Raw genomic sequence first — 25,969 nt, forward strand, 5'->3', positions numbered from 1 at the left:
AGCTCGTCTCTATCAGGTTGGTGCTCAGGGCGGAAGCGGGCCGACCAACCATAAGTGTGGCCCAGGCTACCGCGAGCCGGCGTAGGTGCGTCACCTCGCCCAGGCCCCCCAGCCGACTGCCTTCCGTCCGCCAATCGGGGGAGGCGCGTCGTCGTGACGTCACGGCTCCCCGGCGTAGGTGCGTCACCTCGCCCAGGCCCCCCAGCCGACTGCCTTCCGTCCGCCAATCGGGGGAGGCGCGTCGTCGTGACGTCACGGCTCCCCGGCAGCCCTTCAAGTTGAAGGGTTTCGGGGGTGCGGGAAGATGGCGAGCATGGGGCTGGTTTCCGCCCTCTTGGTTATTCTGGGGCTGTGCGGGATGCCGTCCCTCGGGCAGAAGAAGAAGGAGGTAATGGCGAAGAGTTTGAAACTTCTGGGTGTAGAGAGCGCCTGTGTGGCAGGCCCTGGAGGAGGAGGAGGAGGGCTTTCCTCGCTGCCAGAGCGTTGCAGTGCTGCTAACCGGCGCCTGACTTTAAATACTAAGAGCAAACCATCCATGTCAGGCTCTCGGTGGGCCTGCAGCCACCTCGGAGGTGCATGGTCTGGTAATTGAAGGACATGCCTTGGGGGAGGGGTGGAGGCACGAGACCTCGGGCAGGGAAGTCGGTTTCTTCGCGTCCGTGCAGATCCCTGGACCGAGGAGGTGCCCTTGTGCTTGTCCTGGAACGTAGGCGCCTTTAGTTCTGGGTGGGGGGGGGGGGGGTTTGACCAGTCAGTTTGTTTCTACCCCGTTGGGCTTCCTGCTGAATCGGAAATTGGCTTCTACGTCAGCTCTCTGAACCTTCTTTCGAGACTCCCTGATGACTTTTTTTTTTCCTGTTTCATATCCCCATGCAGCTTTCAGCTGGGAGTCATATACACAAGCACTGCTGGATCTCTGCTGTCATGGACCTTAAACTCAATCTTTGCAGCATCCCCAGCTGACTCTTGGCATTGAACGCAAGTCTTCAGCAGTCCTTATAGTATACAATTTAGTAAATAATGGCAGAAAAAGACCAAGTGGCCCATTTAGTCTGCTCATTTGTATCACACAGCTAGAATATATCCCAGTTGCTAGTTATAAAGGCTTGACATCTTGCAAGATATTGCTCCTTATCAAAGTCAGTTTTGCTCATTGGTTCTCTTTGTTTCTGGATACAGAGTTTTGGGTTTTTTTTTTTTGTAAAAAATCCTGAATGGTTACAGGTGCAGTGATAGGATTAGTAAAATGGACATTTAAAAAAGCTTTATAATGCATTGCACATAGGTATGCCAAGAAATTTGACACGTATACTGCATTTGGTCCAAAATACAGCTGTCAGGATAATGACAGAGGGTAAATATAATGAGAAAATTACCCTTAGTTTAAAAGAACATCACTGGTTCACTATTAGAGAGACTACAATTGTTTAAAGCTTAACCTTGGTGCATAAGGCAATTTATAGTGAAGGCTTTTTGGTTGCTGATGTGCTTCAACCTTATGTTACAGGAACTCAGGTCCACGAATTTGAGTAAGATTTAGAAAAAAGTTAAAAGCAAAATTATTTTGCCAGGCCTGTAGAAGAAATAAAATATTCTTTTATTGTTTTATTATGAAATTTTCAGTTTTTATTAATGCTTGGAATGCATTAATAATTCATTTCCTAGTGTGTAGACAGATGGACTCCAGGACCAGTGGGTTTATGCTCCCCTGTCAGTAGATGAAGATGGAGCAAGCTGATGTCACAGTATATATAACCCTGCAGTGACCTCAGCCTGCCAGTTTTCTCCATCTCCAGCAAATGGTGGACGTGCATCTTCCTATGAGGATTGCTTTGAGTTTTTTGGAAGGAAATCTAAATTAAAGAGAAGAGAGCCCTGCTCTTCTGTGGTGATACAAAAGGTTTTTCCCCCAGTTGAGAATTCCTGAGGCGATTTCCATGGTCCCTCAGAGGTGTGCCGTGGTCTGGTAGTTGGGTTTCCTGGCGTGGACTTAGCTGCTGGTTCAGCTGAAAGGCAGCAGGTACAGGAGGCAGAGTGCGGCAGTGACGGCAGATGCCCTCTTCCCCCCACAGCCAGAGACTGTCGCTGAGCTCAGGTAAGATTTAAAAAAAAAATAAAAAAATATAGCATTTTTAACTTGGAAACAGAGACAGAGGAGTTTCCAGACTTCCTCCGGTCTCCGTGCTTGATGTGCCATCCCGATGTTCGTTCCTGCTCCCATTGGGATTGGGAAACTGGGCAGCCTGGCAGGTTGAATGTCCTCCAGTGGGCTAGGCCCCGAAGTTAGGCTTTTTTCTTGCATGCTATGTGGTAGGCTGTGGCGGCATGTTTTGCATGCTCATGTGCGTGCTCTGCTGCCCTCTACAGGCTGTCGGTGTGCGCAGTGCGCTTGGTTTTGGGCGCGTCTTTTACATGCACAAGTTTTAAACTGTTCACACGCTTAGCTTGGCGCACGAGTTGTGTGTGTGTCTTGCTGCGCTTCCCTTCTGCAATGCTTATGTTCTGTACACATAACCTTTTTGAGTGCGAGCCTTTTAGATGCACGTTTACCGCCATGATGGCGCTGGTAAACAAGAAGCCTAAGTGTCTTCCTATTTGTATTGCCTGTCATATTAGGACTTCTGAGCCTGACCTGACTTCTAACCTGTGTCAGCGTTGTTCAGATGCTCAGGGAGAGTTGTCTTCCTTGGATTTTGCTAAGCTTGGCTCCTCCCTTTCAGATGATGGATTGGTTATGGCCTTAGCTGGAGGGACGCCAGACCTTGGTTCTCCCTTGACTGGCTTTCCTGCAGGCGAGGGCAGTTCTGTTGGACTAGCTCCAGTTCCTTCTGGGATTGGTCTAGATCCTACTGTTTTTTTTTTTTGTTTGTTGGGTGGAATTTTTTCGAGGCTTACAAGCTTTTCTTCAGCTACAGTCCTCCGCTTCCCCCATTCCTTTCCGGTCGTACTCTTAGCCGGTGGCTCCTCTCTCTTCCGGGTCCCGTGCTTAACCGTCGGAGCTCGCCTCGTTTTCCTGACAGGAATTCAGATGGCACTGATGATGAGGCTGATCCTGATTCTTTGGAAGATGGGGAAATTCCTCCAGGACTGGAACCGTATCAAACCATGTTGCCCTTCTTTCATAGAGATGAACTGCCGGCCCTGATTTCCCAGACTTTGAAACAGCTGGGTGTCCCTGGTGTGGATGCCATGTCAGAGCAGAGGATTTTGGTTTCCTTATGTAAAGCCTCTTGGTTTTTTCCCTGTGATGATGCCATTCAGGAATTGATTGATCTGGAATGGGATGCCCCAGAGGCAAATTTCAAAGGGGGGTTGGACATTGGAAGTCCTATACCACCTGGATCTGGCTTTGAGAAAGTGTTTGCGGTTTCCCAAAGTGGATAGTCTGGTATGTGCCGTCTCTAACTGGACAACTAATCCCATAGAGTGAGGAGCGGCCTTGAAGGATGTTCATGATAGGAAGATTGAGGTTATTCTTAAGCAGGCCTCTTTGGCAGTGGCTGTGACTTTTTACAGATTACTTCCTGTTGCGCCCTAGTGGCGCAATCTTGTCTGCTTCTCTCTCAGGAGGTTGTTGAGTCTGGGGGAATTCCAGAGTGGTTATGGAGCTTGCTGCCGCCTATTTTAGCAGATGCAGGCTGGGATTTGGTCCATACATCTGCCAGAGGAGTGGCTTCGGTGGTAGTGGCCAGGCGTCAACTCTGGTTGCGAAATTGGTCAGCTGATGCAGCCTCCAAAGCCAACCTTACCAAGATGCTCTTTAAAGGCTCACCCTTGTTTGGGAGCGAGTTGGAGAAATTGGCCAGTAAGTGGGGTGAATCTCCAGTTCCTCGGTTGCCGGGAGGATAAGAAGAAATTGTAGCACCCCTTTTGGTATGAGAGGGGTCATTTCCGGGGTTCCAAGCGGTTTTGTCCCTACAGAGGGGCAACCTTTCAGCAGACCCAGACTTTCGGTAGGTCTCAGTCCTTTCGTCCCCAACAGCCCAAGGAGGAGTAGGCTCAGGTGGCGGATCTTCCCGAGCTTCCCAATGAAGGTTTGCCGACTCACCTTCTGGAACAAGAGATAGGGGATGCCTCTCTCTCTCTCTTTTATCAGTGGTGGTTCAAGATCATGTCAGACCAGTGGTCCTGAAGGTGATACGGGAAGGATGCTGCGAAATTCTAGCACATATTCCTCGGGACGTGTTCATGGTGTCCCCTTGCCACTCCCCGCAGAAGAAGCAGCCAGTGGAATTCACACTTCAAAGGCTCCTCAGACTGAGGGCTATGGTTATGATGTCCATGTCTCAAGAAAGTATGGGGCGATATTCCATTTATTTTGTTGTCCCCAAGAAGGAGGGCTTCTTTCATTCCATCCTGGATCTCAAGAGGGTCAACCGTCTTTTGAAGGTGACTCGTTTTCGCATGGAAACCTTACACTCTGTGATAATGGCGGTGCAGTCGGGGTAATTTCTGATCTCCATGGACCTGTCAAAGGCTTACCTTCATATTCCCATCCGATTGGAACACCAACGCTTTCTATGCTTTGTGGTGTTGAGGTGCTATTATCAGTTTTTGGCGTTACCCTTTGGTCTAGCCAGCATTCCCAGAACATTTTCCAAGGCTATGGTGGTTGTAGCGCAGCCTTGCAAAGAGAAGGGATCCTGGTGCATCTGTATTTGGACAACTGGCTGATTCGAGCCAAGTCTCAGGAAGAGAACCACCTGGTACACACAAGGTGATCTTCAGCCATCACAGCCGTTTGAGTATCTGGGGGTCTGGTTCCACATAGGGCAGGACGGAGTTATCCTGCTGGAAGTTTGGATTCAGAAATTGATGTCTCATTTGGTGAACACCATACGCCCAATGGTGTGGTCCTACCACAGGTGCTTGGCTTGATGGCGGCAACCATGGAAGTGGTGCTTTGGGCGAGAGTGCATATGCGTCCTCTTCAGTGTTCTTTGCTGTCTCGTTGGAACCCGCAGTCTCGGGACTGTGCGGTTCGGCTCCACTTGCCGATGGAAATCCTGCACCCGCTTCAGTGGTGGTTGCAGGAAAATCATCTGAGAGAGGGAGTTCCCTTGTCCTCTCTGACCTGGTTGGGACTCATGACAGATGTGAGTCTCCATGATTGGGGGGGCTTAACATCACTCGCCTGGGCTGTATGACTGGCATGCTTTCAGTTCAGCCACAGGCTGCGGGGTGAAGCGGTTTGCGTGATGTCTGACAACGTGATGACGGTGGCCTATATCAGTTGCAGGGAGGAACCAAGAGTCAGCAAGTGTCGCAAGAAATAGACTAACATATGGAATGGGCAGAAGGTCATCTGCAGATGATCTTGGCCTCTCACATTGCGGGTAAAAAACAATGGTAAGAGTGGACTTTCTAAGCAGGGACCTAGGAGAGTGGGTGTTGTCAGCTGAGGCGTTTCAGCTGATTGTGGATTGCTGGGGCCTTCCGTTCCTAGACCTGCTGGTGACTTCTCGCAATGCAAAGGTTCCACGATTCTACAGTCACAGGAGAGGTCCGTGATCCTTGGGAATAGATGCTCTCGTACAGGTCTGGCTGGAAGACTGATTGCTTTATGCCTTTCCTCTGTGGCCCTTGCTAGGCAGGATAATTCACAAAATCGAAGGCCACAGTGGGCTAGTACTCCTGGTGGCATCGGACTGGCCTAGGTGTCCATGATATGCGGATTTGCGAAGACTCCTGGAGGAGACACCCCCTCCCCCCCCCCCCCCCACCCCCCCCCCCCCCATTGCCTTCCGCTGCACATGGATCTGTTATAGCAGGGACAGGTTCTTCATGGGGATGCGACTCTGTTCTGTTTTACGGTTTGGCCCTTGAGAAGGTTCGCCTGTTGAAGCATGGTTATTCTTCTGCGGTGATTGCCACTTTACTCCATGCTCGCAAGTTCTCTACTTCCTTGGCTTATGTGTGGGTTTGGAGAGTTTTTGAGGCCTGGCGTGAGGAGCGGGGTGTTGGTCCTCATTCAGTTACAATCCCACTCGTTCTTTACTTTTTGCAGGATGAGTTGACTAAAGTATTGGCCCTTAATTCCTTGAAGGTGCAAGTTGCGGCTCTTACCTGTTTCAGGGGCCAGGTGAATTGTGCTTCATTGTCGTCTCACCCTGATGTGATCTGTTTTTTGAAGGGAGAGAATCATCTTAGACCTCCCTTGATGTTATCGGTTCCCTTGTGGAGTCTTAATTTTGTGCTGGATTTTTTGGTGGGCCCTATATTTTTACCACTGCATAGCCTTTACTTGCAGTTGTTGACCTTGAAGACTATATTCCTGGTGGCTATATGCTCAACACGTCTAATTTCTGAGTTGCAGACCTTGTCTTGCCAGGAGCCGTTCCTTCAGGTGGCTCCGGGGGCGTTACAACTGTGTACTGTTCCATCTTTCTTGCCCAAGGTAGTCTCAGACTTTCATTTGAATCAGTCCATCTCCTTGCCATCCCTGGATAAGTATCTGGAGGTCTTGGAACCTTTTTGAAAGACAGCGCGCATGTTGGTTCCCCATGGCAGGAGTAAACGGGGCACTCCGGCTTCACAGGCTACCATAGCTCGCTGGATTAAGGAGGTCACAGCTGCCTATGTGGATGCTGAAAAGCCGTTGCCTACTCAGGTTAGGGCTCGTTCCACTAGGGCTCGGGCAGTTTCATGGGTGGAGGTTAGTCTGTTGTCTCCTGCCGATATCTTCCAAGTTGCGACTTGGTCCTCCTTAAACACTTTTTCTGTGTCTTATTGTCTGGATGTGCAGGTTCGGGAGGACGCAGCCTTTGCATGTGTTGTGTTGACTGGACCGTGGGCAGCCTCTCATCCTGTTGGAGTAGCTTCAGTACATCCCACTGGTCCTGAGTCCATCTGTCTATTCGCTAGGAAATGGAGAAATTACTTACCTGATAATTTCGGTTTCCTTAGTGTAGACAGATGGACTTAGCTTCCTGCCCTTGACTGCCACATGTGTGTGTCAATAGACCTCCTGTGGGGCTCTGGATACTAAGGGATTACTGGTAAGTGTTCATCCAGTCTCTAGCTTGGGGAACCTAGAATCTTACATGAGTTCAGTGTCTATGGTTGATTGAGTACAGTTCTGGTTACCTGTTTTTTAATCATGTTTTAATCAGGCTTTTTGCTAGTTTGTTCACAGTTGCTTGTGAAGAGAATACTGGCAGGCTGGGGTCAGAGCAGGGCTGTATGTACTGTGACGTCAGCTTACTCTGTCTCCATCTGCTGGCAGGGGAGCATAAACCCACTGGTCCTGAGACCATCTGTCTACACTAAGGAAAACAAAATTATCAGGTAAGTAATTTCTCCATTGAACAGTCTTTAGAATTTGTGGATTATAAGATCAAATATTATTGGTATCTTACTGTTTGTTGCCAGCATTTTAATAATGTACTGCATTTTGTTAAGTCATTTAACTGTATAGTTGTTTTTGCTCCTTTAAAAAGTTTTCTGTACTGAGAACTAGAAAATTTTAGGGAAGCTTCATGGTTTTTGTACCGTGTAGATCTCCTTATATCCCGCATTAATCATTCATAACGTGAGATGCAAGGAACCATGCGGTTTCTGAAATTTATTTATTTATTTATTTATTTGAAATCATCAAACAGTAGGCAGAAGCTATAAGTGATAGTCACCACTACTTGATGCTCTGCTCTCAGCACCTCACAGTAACAAAAGACATCAGTGGTGGCCCTTCAGCAGGTGAGCTCCTTACTGAAAACACATGTAGCTTTTAGCTACAGCATGAGCCCTGGTCATTCACAGGCAGCATGCAAGGGATGGGTAGCTGGACCTTTCTTTGTGTGGCACTCGCGGCACCTTCTCACTCTCCTTCCTCCTAAGCTTCTTCCTTTGAGTCCTTCCAGCCTCTGTCTTATCCGCAGCTTGAGTGAGACAGGAAAAGTATGCGCTAAGCACCGGAGGTAACTCACTCTCGGGCCAGTGCAGTAATCTGTGTGCGGTTTTTAACTCATGGATTACAACTTTTTAAACACTCCCTGATGCAGTAAGGTCATGCAGTGTTAGGACACACTAGTGCATGGCAGAGCCAGCAGAAGACTGCTCTTTCCTCATCAGACTGGGCAGGAATTGGCTGACCTCTCTCTTGTATTGGGTATGACAGGAAGCTGCGCTTGCTTCCTTCTCCTGTTCCTGGCCAGTGAGAGGTTGTTCCCTCCTCCTTCACTCAGATCAGAGCGCGACATCAACTCCTGTTCATGTACTAGCAGGACACCAACTTTACCTTCCCCTGCCTGGCCTGCCAGTGAGGCTGCTGATGCTCTTATTTACCCCATGGGGCCTGGTCGTGAAAGCAGATGTGTGCTCTGTAGATCCACTGCTGCTGCTGCTGCCTCATTTTCCTCTCCTCGGTGCTTCTTGCCCTCATCTGCTACTGGTAAAAAGGGAGGGAGACTCTGGGTTGGAGTGGTCTTTTGTGCTGGTTAGGGAGCAGGAAGGTGTGAAAAGTTGGGAGTCTGCTGGGCAGGAAGGCATGGGGAGATAGGATGGGGGAGAGGCGGTTAGGGTTGCTGAGGAGGGAGGGGTTGGGGGGCCTCTGAGCAGGGAAGCGAAATAGAGATGTGGAGATGCTGGGTAGGGGCAGAGTGACGTGGGGGATGCTGAGCAGGAAGGGGCAGGAAAGAGGTGTTCAGGTATTCTGGAGAGGGAAGGGCAGAAACTAGGGGGGTGAGAGAGAGCACAGGGAAGAGGACGTGGGCTGGGGGGGGTGTCGGGAATGTTGGACAGGGATAGGAGCATGAGAAGGGATGATTGAGAAGTTGGGAGAAGTGATGGGGTCACGGAGGGCAGTGACTGGGTACAAGGGCCATACTATGACAGCTTTGAGAATATGCGTTTCTTTTCTCTTTGAACTTCGCTTAGTGTAGAAAAAGACCAAATGGCCCATCCAGTCTGCCCAGCAAGCTTACGGTAGCATCTGCTGCGCCATACTGGTCTCCCCATCTACTTACTTTCCCAGACCATCAAAGACTGCTGTCGAAGCAGAGAAGCAATGTTGGAGCTGCATCCAAGGTATCAGGCCTTATTGGCTAAGGGGCAAGTAACAGCCGCATCAGCAAGTTACCCCCCCTGCTTGTTTGTTCCCCCAGACCGTTAGATATATTTTTGTTTCTGGTCTCCAGTTTTGCACTGCATTGAGAAGTGATCTTGGGGTTTCCATTCCAGGTTTGTTTTACACATTTGTAATTTGTGGTCTTTTATCTGTATTTGCTGAAGGCAGGTCTGTGTTCTGTGTGTATGTGACTGAGATGAGGGTACTTTACTAGAGGTGTGTATCAGCCTTATTTGTTGCATTTTCTCAATATTATATTGCACTGGTGGTGAACTGCTGCCTTTTCAGGGTTAGGGCTATTGCTGTTTCATTTCTTGGAGTTAGTGCTGCTGAGGTATGGCAGGTTGATAGGCAGGTACAGCGTGGGGTTTGTTTGTATTATTTTACAATGCACCTGGTAGTTAGTGATGCTGTTATTGAGATGACACCAGAATCGAATAACTCTCTTGTATGGTGAGTTGTACAGGGAAATGTCTTAGTTATGTTAGGAAGCGGGAGACTCTGGGGATGCAGAGTATGTGCTTATATGAAGTCCCGTGATGGTCATGTTGCTCGGCGTGTCACGCGTGTGAGCATCACCTCTCAGGGGTGTCCTGCTAGAAGAAGGTTGAGAACCACTGAGCTAATGCATTGGGAATTTATAAAAATGTGCATTTGGCACAGCCAGTTTGAACTCTGGGAGGGGGAGCACTGTTATAGCGGCTGCCACTTAGCCGGGAAAGTACTGCCACTGCTTCTGCTCTCTGGTCATGGTTTTGCCGCTACCATTGATCCTGATAATTACTAAGTGGCAGCAGCAGTACTGGGGCCAGGTAGCCAGATAAGTCGGTACTTATTGGGTTAGGTGTTCAGACTTTTTTTTTTTTTTTCCTTTTTTTGGGTTTTAAGTACCAACACAATAGTGCTGGAAACTTAACTTCTGGACAGAGATGGAGTTAAGTTTCAGCACTAGGGGACCTGGATAATTGCCAGCTCACCTCTCTACATGGGGGAGCACTACTTCATGGGATTGCTGCATGGACAGTAAGTCTTGCCTGCGAAAAATGTCTGAGTGTTTGTTTGGTGCAGCAGCAGTGGAGGAGCTCTGACAGCCACATGCAGCAGCCAAGGTAAATAACTGAGCTGGCTGGCTGGCAGCCTCACACCAACTTTTCCCTTTGTGTGGAGTTCCTGTTCCTACCCCATCAATCCAGACCAGTGGGTTTTGCATCCCTACCAGCAGATGGAGGCAGAGAACTAAAAAGCTTTTCAGGCACTGCTACATAACCGAGAGTGCCGCCTGCAGTCCCTCAGTATTGCTCTGTCTCCAGCAGATGGTAGAGGTGCAGACCTGCAGTCTGTTAGTGAGTCAGTAGAAATTAGGTCTAAGAAGAGCTCCCTGAAGTGCTAGCTTCCTTTGTGGGCCATCCCTCAGGCCGGGCGAGCAGAGGGGTTGGCAATCCCTGTTTTGGCTTTAGCCCGCAACATCCAGGGGTAGGAAAGCCAGGGGTCCTGGTTCCCTCCTTCCTCTGAGGTCTTCTCCCCCTAGGATTCGGTCAGCAGCCTGCAGCAGGGAAGTATTTCTTGTTCTCTTTTTAAAGAAAGGAGGGACTGGTGCGGCTTTCACTTCATCCTTAGCTCTTCTTTTCATCATATGAGTCCTCTCTGTCTGCATTGTCATGCTTGTGGAGGCTGCTGTGCCACACAACATTTCTGTTAATGTAGGTGTGCCTTGGGCTTTGTCAGGTTCTTTAGAATTTACTTACACTGGTTGGTTGTTATAATTTTAAAATTAGTTTAAAAAAAGTCTTCTTGATTCTAGAGCTGAGTAATTGAAGCTTTTTGGGGAAAATGTTTCATAAGAAGGTCAGATTGCCATGCAAGAGATTTTACCAGGTGGCCTAGTTGAACTGCTGCACTAGCAGAGAATACAGAAGCTCCACAGTGGCTCGGATTGCATCCCTTGAAAAATAGGCAGCTCATGCAAGCATTGTACCATAGCACTTCTGGCCGCATAATTCTACCCTAGACACAAGTTCTTCTGGCATTAGTGCTTGAATGCAAAAGTAACTTCAGTGGGATGCGAGTTATTTCAAGAAACATAAAGCAAAAGAAAAGAGAATGTTTAGGCTCCCCACAGGAATTTAATAAGATAAGAGCAAACGAATACGTAACAGACTCCATATTCCTAAATATGTGCTCATGTATAGTGTATCATTCACTTGTGTTAGTAAGTTGGTAGGGGGATCAGATTCTGTCTGCTCAAGGCTTCACCCTGTGGACCTGCTCTTCAGAGATCTGGACTAAGAACCAGGGGTTAGATGGGACTGGTGGTCTTGGCTGAAGTTGTGTTTTTTCTTTTCTCGGTGTACACATTTTTTATCTGTTAATTTCCACTGTGTTTTTGTTTTGTGATTACAACATGTTTATTGTCAAAATATATTGCTGTTTGGCTTTGTAGATGGTTTTATCCGAAAAAGTTGGCCAGTTGATGGACTGGACCAACAAGCGAGCTGTCATTCGAATGAATGGCGACAAATTCCGTCGTCTGGTGAAGGCTCCCCCGAGGAATTATTCCGTCGTCGTGATGTTTACTGCTCTACAGGCTCAGAGACAGTGTGTGGTCTGCAAGTATGTGTTTCATCTCTAATACTTTGAGCTACAAGATACAGACACACATATATTATATTAAATTCTGATGCAGGATACCTTTTATTATGCTAATGAAGGTGGGGGGAGAGTGATACACGACAGCTGTCATAGCCTTGGTGCTAGAGCTGCCTGCCTATTGTCTGCTGCTTCCACCACCATCAGAGGAGAGAGACCCAAGAGCAGAAAAGTCACCTGTACCGCTGCTGCTTTTATCTTTGGAAGGCAGTTTAACCCTTCCTGCTGTGGGCAGCGGTGGTAACATCGTCAGGCCCTACAATAGGCCGGGCGGTCCCGCGCGCGTCGGTATCTTGAGGACGCCGAACCTCGGCGTGAGGCCTGGCGCGCAGTGGAAGGCCAGCGACCACCGCCGCAGGTTGCCGGAGCCTAGAGGAGCTGGCAACCACCGCTAGGGAAGCCGCCCCAGGATCTGCCATGGGACCATAAAGATGAGCAGGCCCGTGCGCGGGAACGGCTGAGGAAGGGGGCGCGTAACAGTGGGTGGGAGAATCTGCTTAATATTGCTTTGCTGTTCTGTTCACCAAAATAAATCGTAATATTTACTCAGGAAAATGTCACTTTCCCCAGCAGTTTGTCCTGTTTTGGTCATGAACTCTGACAAATTCCTGGGGTACAATAAACAAAAATGAAGGCTCCTAACAATAGCAGATTTATATTCCAATGAACGTTCAAGGATTTCTCCTTGCACCAGGCCTGTTTGAAGTCTCTCAGCTCCTTAGTAAACCAAGGAGAATTACTCTGTTTCTAGGAAATCCTTGTAACAGGAGCAGTAGAATCTGGGGCAAAATTCAAGGACATCTGCCAGCCGCAGACAGCAGAATCCAAATCAGTTGGTAAAACATCCTTGAACAAGCAACCATGCGTCTTCAAGGATTGACCTCAACATGGCCACGCTTGAAAAGTTTTCCTTCTGACTATTTACAGTTCAAACAGTGGAAGATGGTACAGCTATCTTCATTTGTAAAAGAAAATGATTTGATCAGGGAAGTTCGAGACAACTATATTGAAACTAATTACCTTGTGGCCAGTTCTGCTTTACATAAATTAGGGCATAAATTAGTTGGTGTTGGTGGTTGGATTAGTTGAACTCTAATGCCATCATAGCAATAAAAAAAAAAATACAATAAACTGATAAAGGGGATATTGAAATCTCCTAAAACAATACAATTCTTACTATCGGTTTTTAAGGCAAAGTCGTGCTTGTTAGGATTGCATAGTGGATATTAGGAAAACCAGGAGGAAGTAAATCAGACACACTGCCCAGGAGTTTGCAGAGAGATTTAACATTTCTAGATAGGGGACAAGGTCAGAAGTGATCAGAGAGTGCTGAAGCTTCTTTAGCTATCGTTTGGCAAATGTAATGATTTAGCAACAACATTATCTGAACCAAAAAGCAATACAGATTAGATCAAGTTATTTGGTCTTTAACAAACCAAAAATCAGCACTTTTTTTTTTTAATAGACATCCCACTAAAGAAAAAAACTGTCAACGAAGTAGAATCATTTCCATGAAAAGAGAATTTGTATGCAAGGACAAAAGCACTCTGGCCAAAGCATGTTTTGTTCTTAAGGCAGATAATCCAATGCAACACCTTTCTGAAATAGGCTCAGCCGTTTTAAGGAAGTGATGAGCCATCATCGTGATAGATTAATTGGGTGGATGGGGAGAGTAGTTGGAGCAGGCGATCTCTCTCTGCCGTCATGTTTCTGTGTATAATAACCACCCCCCAAGCCCAGACGCCCCAGTAAACTTACCCGAGCAGGTCCAGAAGCTGAAGGATGAAAGTTCCCTCGCCTGTGTACTCGGGAGCACACACAGGAGCAAGCTCCTCAGCCACACGTCACAAACGTGTGCACACCTCTGGCCGGATTTTTCAAGCCCATGACGTCCGCATTGGGGGAGGGGGGGGGGGTGATCAAAAGCCGATACTAGTGATGGCGAGCAAGGAGGGAAGCAGGCGGACAAAGGCAGGGAGGCCTGATAGGAGCTCTCCTGGGTGTATCCGTCGCGCTCCCACGTTTACCAGGCAGGAGGTAAACTGCATGGTCTATGGAGCTACTTTTTAGGGTGATTTTTGATGCATTTTCAGATAAATCTCGAAGCATGGTTCCTAAGGTTGGGGGATCTCCCACTCCCCCACCGCCTTGAAGTCTTCCCATGCTCCGTCTTGGTCTTCCAAAAGAGTAAGACCGCTCTGGTGACAGCTCTGGCCACAGCTGCTGGAGGCCACGTCTGCACCAGGATTCTTTCCCAGATGGGACAGTCTCCTCTGTCTCAGCTGCTAAGTTTATTTTTGCAGGTCTCTTCCCAGCATTTCAGGGCTGCTTTGTCTTATCCCCCCCCCCCCTTCAAACCACACCCCGGGAATCTTAAGCGGGTTTATCAATGTGAGGAAAATTTGCAGGTGGGGTGCAAAATCCCAATCTGTGAAACACAAAAAAAGCCCCCATAGGCTTTGAATTCCCACAGTTCCCTCCCTGAGGCCTAGTTTACCCGGAAGCAAAAGCTTTATTTCTGTTACCAGATTTGTGTCTGTATCTTTATACTAAGGGGATTCTTCTTCTTCTCTCCCCTCCATTAGTAGTATTTACAGTTCTGAATTGCAAGGTGAAAGGGCTGCAGTTTATTGTCAATAAGAAACAAATGCTCTAACTGTATGGCAAGACATGATCACATCCACAAGCTTGCACTTATTTGAACTATGAATTTAGATACTTAAAATAAATGGTTTTATTAAGCAGGTTCTGAAACAGACAGAGTTCATCTTTGTTAAAAATTCAGCGAGGCCATAGTTCAGATTCGGAAGGTTACAGTCAAACAGCCAGCAGCAGTTTCGGAGTCAAACGTCTTCACATAGTGTTGGCCACATTTGTCCCTCTTTGTCTCTTCTGCTGGGGTACGCTTCCCACCTTCAACCAAATTGCCTAATTCCCTATGGTTCGGGAGAACTGAAAAACCAATTAATTTTTTCCAAAATTTTGGAAAAATTCATTTTTTTGGGTTAGCGCGCACTAACTCGAAAATCGGGACTCCCGAAAAACAAACAAACCCCGAATCACAGGGAAAAACGAAATTCCCGTGGGGGGAGGGCCCAATAAGATAGCAGAACCCGAAGCCCATCTTTCAGTGGGTAGGGTTTGTTAATCAGGGTGATTGAAATTACAAAACAAAGCATGGCCAGGATGCTCTTGGGAGCAGGGGGCTTGAGGTGGCAAAGGTGGAGAACCTCTGTGCTAATGAACGTTTTGGGATTACTGAAGTACTTTTCTCAGTTACTGCACTGCATATCAAGCAGGACCTGAGGCTCAGTCCCGTTTCCCCCCACTGCCACATCTTGTGACCTTGGGCAAGTCCTTTTATCTCCTTTTGCCTCAGGCACCACGTAGATCGCAAGCCCTTTGGGCCAAGGACTTATCGTACCTGAATTATAATAACAACAATGCCAGAAGGTCACCTTCAGCATCATTGGGAAAGGCAGGTTAAAAATCCCAAAATGTATTTTATTTTTACTTCAGCCTTTCTCCCCTCCCCAATCCTCGGTGGATTGCAGTCAGCAGGAGCTTTTGTACCATGCGCAGGGCTATGGGCTTGCACGTGTACAAGTCCCTTATGGCAACCCCCATGCCCTCTCATTCCTGGGACAGCTGCGGGGGACTGTGCGCATGCAAACGTACCGTTCTGTGCACATTGCAAAGCTCCTGCTGGCTGCAGTCTGTGGTGCCTAGCACTCCTCGCATCTCAAGAATAACCAGTGGCAATTTGTGAGCTTGCAAGCTGTGTCCGGTGAGGGCTGGGCGGCACGTCCGGCCATGCCCCACACGTGATGCGAGGACTGAAATGATGCTTCGTCTGTTTCTTTTTGTCATTTAGCTTGCCTTCTCTTGTGTTTTATTTACACAGACAAGCCGACGAGGAATACCAGATCCTGGCAAACTCCTGGCGATATTCAAGTGCATTTACCAACCGGATTTTTTTTGCTATGGTGGATTTTGATGAAGGGTCAGATGTGTTTCAAATGGTAATAATTAGTTTCTGGTGTGTTTTTGCCACAGTCGTTTTTAAAACTTATTTGCTCTAGTATTACTCTATTTATTATTTTATTCACTGAAGAATTATTTTACTGTTGCTTGTTATTGCTGATTTGTTCTATGTTCACTGTTATTGTCGACTTGTTCTATGTTCATTGCCCAGATGTTCTATGTAATGCCTGTTCCGTTATATGGAAACCGATATGATTTGATATTTGGTTCAAGAATGTCAGTATAGAAAAATCTTAAATAAATAAATAGTAACTAAATCGTAAGAGAATGCATGGCCTGTGGTTATAATAATGGACTAGGAACCCAGAGATCCGAGTTTAAATCCAGCTTCCTTTTTAGTTTGTACACTTCTGCGCTGCCTTTTTGTTTATAGCTTGATTATGGTTGGTGGTTAAGGCCGAATTCTCCGAGGACAGCAGGATGTGAGTCCTCGCACATGGGTGACATCATCAGGCGGAGCCCGGCACGGAAAACTTATGTCAACGTTTCCAGAACTTTGACTCTGCACACTGCGCATGCCCTAAACCACCTGGACTCCTCTTCAGGTTTTTGAGTTTGTTTGTTTTTTTTTCCTGCGGAGCTTTTGCATCTCGGTGTGAGTGAGCTCTAGCTTTATTCCCCGATTGCTTTTGGGGTTTCATGCATTCCATCGACGCAGAGTCCCTCTCGGTTCCTCCTGTAGCCTCCTCAGCTAAGTTTCTCGGCGTTTTCGGGTGAGTTTTTTTTTTTTCCTTTCGCTTCGACCTCCACCGTGGCGATGGTGCTTCGGTGCCCGCCGGTCATTGTTGCCCAGTGACATCGTTGTCATTTTTTCGTCCCTCTCTTTTTTTTTTTTTCCACTTCAGTCATGGCAGTTACCGGTTTCTTCGATGCCCCCAGTACCCGAGGGCCATGTCTATCACAGACCCCCATGATATGTATCCTCTCCCTGGGGGCATCACATGACATCTGGGGTTAGAACATAATATAAGAAATACCATACTGGGTCAGACCAAGGGTCCAGCAAGCCCAGCATCCTGTTTCCAACAGTGGCCAATCCAAGTCACAAGTACCTGGCAAGTTCCCAAACATTAGATAGATCACAAGCTGCTATTGCTTATTAATTACCATAAGCGCATAGTTAAGCTCTGGAATTCATTGCCAGAGGATGTGGTTACAGCAGTTAGTATAACTGGGTTTAAAAAAAGGTTTGGATAGGTTACTAGAGGATAAATACATAAACTGCTATAACCACATCCTCTGGCAATGAATTCCAGAGCTTAACTATGCGCTGAGTGAAAATAATTTTCTTCAATTTGTTTTAAATGAGCTACTTGCTAACTTCATGGAGTATCTATATGTCCATGTTGTATTGACTTCTAATAAATATTATTATGGGGAAAAAAAACCCCTATCGGGTATCCTGAAAAATTGCCCTCTGTTCCCGTTTTGGAGGCCGGTAGCACAGGCTGGGAGTGCATGTCTGTTCCCGTTTTGGAGGCCGGTAGCGCAGGCTGGGAGTGCATGTCGTCCCCTATCTGGACGATTGATTGACTGGTAAGGAGTACATCTCAGGCAGGGCCATTCGGTCCATGAACCTGACCATCCAAGTGTTGGAGTCACTACAGTTTGTCATCAACTACCCAAAGTCCCATCTCAGTCCGTCGCCTCAATTGGATATTATAGGAGTCCTGCTAGAGACTGCTCAGCCAAAAGCCTTCCTGCCTCATTCATGGGCCACCACCTTGGTGTCCATTGCAGCAGAGATCCAGAGGAGCCAGCAGGCGAAGGTGCGACACATGTTAAGGTTGTTGGGCCACATGGCTGCAACTGTCCATGTCACTCCCTTGGCACGTTTACACATGTGCAGAGCTCAATGGACCCTAAAGTTGCAGTGGGGCCAGGCCACGCAGAGCCCCCAGGCTTGCATCTTGAGTCATCCTGTCTCTCCAGGACTCTGTCCTAGTGGAGGATACTCTCCAATCTGGATCGTGGGATATTTTTCTGGATTCCTCCTATACAAATTGTAACCACGGATCCATCCACCCTGGGCTGGGGAGCTCATGTAGATGGGCTCCACACCCAGGGCCTCTGCTATTGCCAGATAACCCTCTTGGAGCTCTGGACGATCAGGTCTGTGCTGTGGGCTTTCAGAGATTGGCTGTCCAACAAAGTTGTCCTAAACAGGCAACCAGGTAGCAATGTGGTATGTTGATAAGCAGGGAGGTACGGGACTGTACCAAGAAGTGGTCCATTTGGTCATTGGCCCTGTCCAGGGGATAGTACTCAGAGCAACATATCTAGCAGGTATGGAGAACATGGTGGTGGACAGACTGAGTCGTGCCTTCAGACCCCACGAATAGTCCCTGAACCAGGAGGTGGCGAATCGGATCTTCTGCCTCCGGGGGAGCCCGGGCATAGATATGTTCATGTCCCCCTGGAACAGGAAGGTAACTTTGTTCTGCTCCCTGTACAGGACGGACGGCAAACCAGCCTTGGATACCCTTGTCCATTATTGGGGCAAACGTCTTCTGTCCATGTATCCTCCAATTCCTTTGCTGGCGGAGACTCTTGAAGCTTTGCGAAGACAGGGATTATGATCCTTATTGGCTGAAACGGGTCTGGTTTCCACTCCTAGGGAGTTATTAATTCGGAAACTGATCAGTCTGGGGAATTCCCCAAATCTCATGATGCAGGATCAAGGGAGGTTGCAGTATCCCAACTTCCAGTCCCTGTCTCTCACAGCCTGAATGTTGAGAGGTTAATTCTGCAACCACTCTATCTCTGAGGATGTGTCTCTGGTCCTAGTGGCTTCTAGAAAGCCTTCTACTAGAAAGTTCTATGGACTGAAATGGAGGAGGTTTTCCGTGTGATGTGAGTGGAAGGCCCTAGATCCATTCTCCTGCCCCACACAAACTGCTTGAATACCTTCTACATCTATCGGAGACTGGCTTAAAAATAACTCCGTTAAGGTCCATCTGAGTGCAGTTGGCACATATCTCTATGGTGTAGATGGTACGCCCATCTCTGTATGTTTTATGTGGGGCCTGCTTCAGTTGAAGCACCCCGTAAGGCCGCCTGCTGTGTCTTGGAACCTCAACATGGTACTAGCTCTGCTGATGAAAGCTCCTTTTGAGCTGCTGCACACCTGTGACCTGAAGTATCTGACCTGGAAGATCATATTTTTGATGGTGGTCACTTCAGCGCGCAGAGTCAGCGAGCTCCAGGCCTTAGTGACTTATCTACCTCATACTAAATTTTACCATGACAGGGTGGTCTTGCACACGCACTCTTAAGTTCCTGCCTAAGGTGGTGATGGAGTCCCATCTTAATCAATTGATCGTCCTGCCCACTTTCTTTCCCATGCCCCATTCGCACCAAGGCGAACGAGCACTGCACAGTTTGGACTGCAAGCGAACCTTCGCCTTCTGTCTGCTCCATTGACAATCCACCCAACTTTTTATTTATGGATAGCAATAGGTTGGGAGTTGCAATTGCCAAACAGACACTATCCAGTTGGCTAGCAGATTGCATCTCCTTGTGTTATACCCAGGCAGGACTGGATCTTGAGGGGCATGACCAGGCTTGTTCTGTGAGAACATTGGCAGCCCATTTGTGAGCAGTTCCCGTGGAGAAGATCTGCAAGGCTGCGATGTGGAATTCTCGTCATACGTCCGTATTTCACTGTTGTCTAGATAGGGATGGCTGATGTGAGAGTAGGTTCGGCCAGTCTGTCTTTTTTGGAATCTCTGAGGTGTAGAACTCAACTCTCCCTGCCTAGGGCCTGTTGTTTGGGTTCAGGCTGTCTCCCCCTCTGTTACAAACAGGATTTTTTTTTTTGTGCCCGTTGGCACCTGGTTGGTGTCCTTTGGTCCCTGTAGCTAAGGGATTAACCCATGTGTGAGGACTACCATCCTGCTTGTTCTTGGAGAAAGCAGAGGTGCTTACCTGTAACAGGTGTTCTCCAAGGTCAGTAGGATGTCAGTCCTCACGAAACCCACCCACCACCCCACAGAGTTGGGTTTCTCCTATTTTTTTTTTATTTTTCGCCGTAATTCTATATTAACGAGACTGAAGAGGGGACCCCGTGTGGAAGCATGGTGCTGAGTACCATCTGATGATGCCACCCATGTGTGAGGACTAACATCCTGCTGAACGTGGAGAACACCTGTCACAGGTAAGCAACTCTTATCGCCTGTCAGCATGGTGTGCACAGATAGTTTGCACCGTCTGAATGCTGTGTTTCAGGCCACTCTGTGGACTACAGTAGGCGTGTGTCAGGAAGGCACTCATGGAGCGGTGTTGAGGATGACATTATACTGTTGGCAGCAGCTGAAATGGAACTTTAAAATTAAAAAAAAAGCCCCTTTGCCTTCGAAGGCTGTGCATCGCTATACACCCCTTAAGGAAACTGTACAATCCAGATGACTTGACAGTTGTGTCAAAATGTGTTTTAAATAGTGGGCCACCAGCGTTCCCACGGCTCTCTCGGAATGAGAGCCACGTAGCTCGCTGTGGCACGAGGGATCTTGGTTTGGATTGGGGGCTGGGCTTATTCCCGGTTTAGATGTTTGATACTGTACTTGAAAAGCCTTGCATGATTTTATAAATGCAGCTTTTTTTTTTTTTTTCTTTGCTATAGCTAAACATGAATTCAGCTCCGACCTTCATGCACTTCCCTGCAAAGGGGAAGCCCAGAAGGGGGGACACATATGAGCTGCAGGTGCGAGGTTTTGCTGCAGAGCAGCTGGCCCGATGGATAGCTGATCGGACCGATGTCCACGTAAGTATCGTGCAGCGATGGTGGAACTTGGGAGTTGTGTAGTTGTGGGGGACTCCAGCAGAGTTACCTGGCCATTGATCCTTTAAAACATTTACAAAACCAGTCCATTTAGCATGTGTTAAACATGCAGTCTGTGCAGCCTTTGGACTGATACTAATCATAACTGAGACGGATGGCATCTTTCACCTGCTCCTGCAGCATATCATATTTTTCAGGCTCATTGGTGGTATTTGTGTTTTCTAACCTGGAATCTGAGTACTGCAGGGACTTAATGTGGCTTCTCTGTCTGAGCTATTGCTACTGCATCTGGTTGTTCACCAGTTGCCTTTTTTTCCCCTGTGATAGATATCTCCGCAGAGGCTCCCTGGGCTAAGGGCCAATCTGCTGGTGTACAGCATTAACCCCTGCCAGGTTGTTAATGTTTGGTGAAATGGGAAGTGCTCAGTGCACACTGTAACAGCATCAGTAAGAAAGAGGGCTGTGTCTCCCCTGTTGCATCCATCCCTTCTCATAAGATTGGTCTTGCTAAGTCGGGGATACAGGCAGCTGCGCAGTCAGCCCACAGCTTAGCCAGTTTGTCAGTGAGAGCACAAACAGCAACGTGAGAGCTGCACTGCTAGACGCAGCACATCAGCAGAACTGCAGAGCCCGGCAAATGACACGCAGCTCCCCTGGCTAGAAACAGATCCAGAAGCGAGGCAGAGGAGCTGGCTGTGTCTGCAGATTGAGGGGCACCTTCTGTCCACCTCTGCTGGTGAGAGGACGGGGTCTGGGCTATTGTAGGTAAATGTTCCAGAGATCCAGTTAACAAGATATTTTTCTTTTCTCGGTTACAGTTCTACAAATGTAATCTTACAATACTGACTGTTTCAAAGCTACCAGAATGAAGCTGTATGGACCGTGTGTGTGTGTGTGCGTGCTGTTGGGTTTTGTAAGTACAAATATATATATTATATTGTTTGTCTCTCAGATCCGGGTGATCCGGCCTCCCAATTATGCTGGCCCTCTGATGCTGGGGCTGCTGCTGGCTGTGATTGGTGGACTCGTCTACCTGAGAAGAAGTAACCTGGATTTCCTTTATAACAAGACCGGCTGGGCCTTGGCTGCTTTGGTATGTACAACCTGAACTATGACAAATCCAGCTCCCTGCTGCTTTGTAGAGTCTTCTGAGATGCCTGTCTCTAGTGGCATGAACTATGACAAATCCAGCTCCCTGCTGCTTTGTAGAGTCTTCTGAGATGCCTGTCTCTAGTGGCATGAACTATGACAAATCCAGCTCCCTGCTGCTTTGTAGAGTCTTCTGAGATGCCTGTCTCTAGTGGCATGAACTATGACAAATCCAGCTCCCTGCTGCTTTGTAGAGTCTTCTGAGATGCCTAGCTCTAGTGGCATGATCTATGACAAATCCAGCTCCCTGCTGCTTTGTAGATTCTTCTGAGATGCCTAGCTCTAGTGGCATGAACTATGACAAATCCAGCTCCCTGCTGCTTTGTAGAGTCTTCTGAGATGCCTAGCTCTAGTGGCATGATCTATGACAAATCCAGCTCCCTGCTGCTTTGTAGAGTCTTCTGAGATGCCTAGCTCTAGTGGCATGAACTATGACAAATCCAGCTCCCTGCTGCTTTGTAGAGTCTTCTGAGATGCCTAGCTCTAGTGGCATGAACTATGACAAATCCAGCTCCCTGCTGCTTTGTAGAGTCTTCTGAGATGCCTAGCTCTAGTGGCATGAACTATGACAAATCCAGCTCCCTGCTGCTTTGTAGAGTCTTCTGAGATGCCTAGCTCTAGTGGCATGAACTATGACAAATCCAGCTCCCTGCTGCTTTGTAGAGTCTTCTGAGATGCCTGTCTCTAGTGGCATGAACTATGACAAATCCAGCTCCCTGCTGCTTTGTAGAGTCTTCTGAGATGCCTGTCTCTAGTGGCATGAACTATGACAAATCCAGCTCCCTGCTGCTTTGTAGAGTCTTCTGAGATGCCTAGCTCTAGTGGCATGAACTATGACAAATCCAGCTCCCTGCTGCTTTGTAGAGTCTTCTGAGATGCCTAGCTCTAGTGGCATGATCTATGACAAATCCAGCTCCCTGCTGCTTTGTAGAGTCTTCTGAGATGCCTGTCTCTAGAGGCAGTTTTCCCCTCCTTTCTGCAAGAAAGGTAATTTTATACAAAATGTAATGCGTGAATGAAATATATTCATACTAAGGTCTTCTTTGGTTGTGCGCACGTGTGTGTGTGTGTGTCTTTTTTTTTTTTTTCTGGAATTAACATTGTAAAACAAATCTCTAAAATCACCTGCAGCCTGCCATGTCTTGCTGTTTGGTCTTTGCTGGAATGGCAGGTGGAATATTTCAGTCTGGCAGTTACAGGAAGAGGGTTCATTTCCCTTTTTAGCTAGGCGTATGCAGGAAAAGTGCTATGAATTAATTTTTGCTTCATGTTTGGAACTTATATACCGTAATTGAATGTGTGTTCCCTTTTTGTTTTTATTTGCTTTATGTTGTTGTAATTTACCGCTGTGGGTGTTCCTTTGTTTGGGCAGGCAATGTACAGATTTTAATAAACAAACTGCCTCTTTCTTTGCTAGGCAGTATATAAAAACATTGTGGTGCCAGTTATTGTTTACTTGTATTTGCCCATTTTTGTCTCTTCCCAGTGTTTTGTTTTAGCAATGACATCTGGGCAGATGTGGAATCATATTCGAGGACCGCCATATGCCCATAAGAATCCACATTCGGGACAAGTGGTGAGAAATGCTTAACTTGGTTGTAATAACTTCTGAGAACTTGGAAAGGGTGTCAGATTGACACCAGCTCAGGTGTACTTAATGTGCAAGTACTGACAGTGAAGGGAAACATAACTGAGATATCTGGAACTTTACTTCTGCACAAGCCTTTGATCTGGATGTTTATAACCTGCCTTATCAAACCAATAAGTTTGTACCAGGAGGCTTACAACAACATTTAATACATTGCTTAAAATTTACAGTATAAAGCCCCAAAACAGACATCCTATCCCATGCTCTCACTGGGGAATGATCAGTGCATTGCACATCTAAAATCAAAACTGCAAGAATAAACACACACACTTGCTCCCAATATACACAAGATGAATCCTCAATAACAAATCAGCACTGCATCCGGTGCTCCCAAGGAGCAAGATCCTGTGGCATACGAGCCATAGCCAGCAGCTGCGTCAGCTGGCTACTGACTGCAGACTCGGCGGGCATCAAAGGGGCTGCACTGGAGAGAACCCGGACAGGGATAGATGAAGGTCCCTCGCGCCCAAGTACTCCAATGAAAGGCCCCCTCCTCCCAAAACAAAACTCAGAATTACATCCTCACAGCTCTTCTTTGCATCCATTCACTTCACTTAGACATAGCCGTGCAGGTTAGGTTTATTACTATAATCTTAGTAACTAGTTTGTTCTGTATCACTTGCCCATTTAATTGTCTCTGATTTTCTGGATGCTGTGAATTTATTTTATTCCTTTTATCTTTAATCTTGCAGAACTATATCCATGGAAGTAGTCAGGCCCAGTTTGTGGCTGAAACCCACATTGTTTTGTTGTTCAGTATCCTTTTGAGTGAAAGAATCAGCTTGAATTGCACGTGCCTTGTCCATCTGGTTCCCAGGCCTGTTAGCCTCTCTATCAGGCCGATGCAGTACAGTGCGCACTGTTAAACGGCATTTGGACGCGCGTTTTCGATGCGCTAGCGTTACCCCTTATTCAGTAAAAGTTTAAAAAAAAAAAAATGTAAAATGGGCTCGTGGGTTGAAAACCGGACGCTCAATTTTGCCAGCATCCGGTTTCCAAACACATGGTTGTCAGCGGGTTTGAGAACTGACGCCGGCAAAATTGAGCATCAGCTGTCAAATCCGCTGACAGCCGCCGCTCCTGTCCAAAAAGAGGAACTAGAGACGCGCTAGTGTACCTAGTGCCTTCTTTTACCGCGGGCCCTAATTTAAATAAAGTTACTGAATCACGCGCACAGGAGAGTGGTCTGTGCGTGTGCCGGGAGAGCAGGTGCTCTCCCGCGATTCTTACTGTATCGGCCCATATTTTTGCATACTCCAGTCAATGGGCTGTCTTGATCTGCTGTACTTTTTTTTTTTTTTCCCTGGAAGGGTCAGTCAGGGGAGCATTTCAGATTCTGAAGCACTCCCAACAGGTCCTAGCCAGCAAAGAAAGAAATACATTTCTTTTTCAATCCTAGAAAAACAGGGGTGGATGACATTCCCCGAGGTTATCCAGTCTCAGGACCCCTCGTGTCCTCCCCACCCCATGGCTCTCTGGTTTTCAGGATATCCTTAATAAATATGCGCATGTAAATATCTCATACATATTTACTGGAGACGTCCTGAAACCCAGACTGGCTGGGGGGGGGGGGTGTTCCCCGAGGATGTGTTTGAGCTTGTCTATCCTGCCTCTGGGCATCACCTCTGATATGCTGGTCCAATCTGCTTTCTAAAGCCCCCCACCACTGAGGGAGGTAACTGCTCACAGGGCTGGGCTCGCACTTCTTCACCATGGCCTCTTTCTATTTTGAATTGAACATGCTCTATCCGGTAATACTTATCTAATTCAAAGCAATTATCACTTCTGTTCTGAAACACCGCTTGCACATAGGTAATATAATCTGCTTTGTGAGGCTTAATGTATAATTCTAGGATAATCCTGTACAAGCAAGACTTCAATTGTTGCAAAATAATTCCAAGGGAGTTTTCCTTTTTGAAAACCTACAATTCCATTTATGCAGCCCCTCCTCAAAGAATTGCCCATATATTGCAAGTGTGAAAGATAAAGCGAACGTAAACGTAGTCTCCTGATTACTGTATCTCCTCTCCATCAACTTACGGGCTATGATTCACCATCTGTGTGAGAAAACCTTACATTCTTATACTTTTTGACAATAACAAAATCCAGTCTTATGCTGTTTGCTAATCTGAGTAAAAGAAGAGATGAAGGTATTTTGTAACTTGGTAAATACAAATGTATTGCACTGTTTAGGATCTCTTCCCTTTCTTGCACGGTGGAGTCCCACAAGCTGCACGGACTGGACTGTAGTTTGCCCTGTATTTAAAGTGTCCAGCTGAGCTAACTGGACAGGCTTGCTTTTCCTGCACTTCCTTGGCCAAGGTTTTATGGACAGCTGGGCATCTGAATTTCTTACATGATTTTGCATGAACTTTGAGGAGGCAAGGTTGGGGGTCTGTGGGGTTGCAGGCTGGGGACACATCTGTGCAAGATGACCCTTAAAACTGTTTTCTCAGATGGTGGAGTTACTTTGGGAATGGTTCTTCTACACGAAGCTGCCACGTCCAACAGGGATGTAGGAAAACGCAAGAGTGAGTATAAACCCTAGCAGCAGCAACTTGGATATGTTACTAATATTGCCAGATACGCTGAATCAGGAATTTTGCTTCTGGTTTTGTCCTTTTTTTTTTTTTTTTTT

General features: G+C 47.2%; 1 protein-coding gene across 1 annotated transcript; it reads left to right on the forward strand.

Moving 5' to 3' along the window:
- The first annotated feature begins 173 nt into the window (after positions 1-173).
- Positions 174-25,885, forward strand: LOC115094518 (magnesium transporter protein 1-like). Its single transcript, XM_029607647.1, has 8 exons — positions 174-388; positions 11,505-11,674; positions 15,615-15,732; positions 20,376-20,516; positions 21,487-21,627; positions 23,170-23,259; positions 24,024-24,087; positions 25,788-25,885. The coding sequence occupies exons 1-8, from the start codon at positions 305-307 to the stop codon at positions 25,877-25,879; spliced, it is 900 nt and encodes a 299-aa protein (XP_029463507.1). The 5' UTR covers positions 174-304; the 3' UTR covers positions 25,880-25,885.
- Positions 25,886-25,969: the final 84 nt, after the last annotated feature.

The sequence above is a fragment of the Rhinatrema bivittatum genome, chromosome 6 (genome assembly GCF_901001135.1).
Source record: "Rhinatrema bivittatum chromosome 6, aRhiBiv1.1, whole genome shotgun sequence".
In the NCBI taxonomy this organism is placed as follows: Eukaryota; Metazoa; Chordata; class Amphibia; order Gymnophiona; family Rhinatrematidae; genus Rhinatrema; species Rhinatrema bivittatum.

Excerpts from the sequence above, each read along its gene's own strand:
- LOC115094518 (XM_029607647.1), top strand. The coding sequence starts at position 305 with ATGGCGAGCATGGGGCTGGTTTCCGCCCTCTTGGTTATTCTGGGGCTG. Across the intron at positions 21,628-23,169 it reads GCTGGGCCTTGGCTGCTTTG|TGTTTTGTTTTAGCAATGAC; the intron begins GTATGTACAACC and ends GTCTCTTCCCAG. Across the intron at positions 23,260-24,023 it reads ATCCACATTCGGGACAAGTG|AACTATATCCATGGAAGTAG; the intron begins GTGAGAAATGCT and ends TTAATCTTGCAG.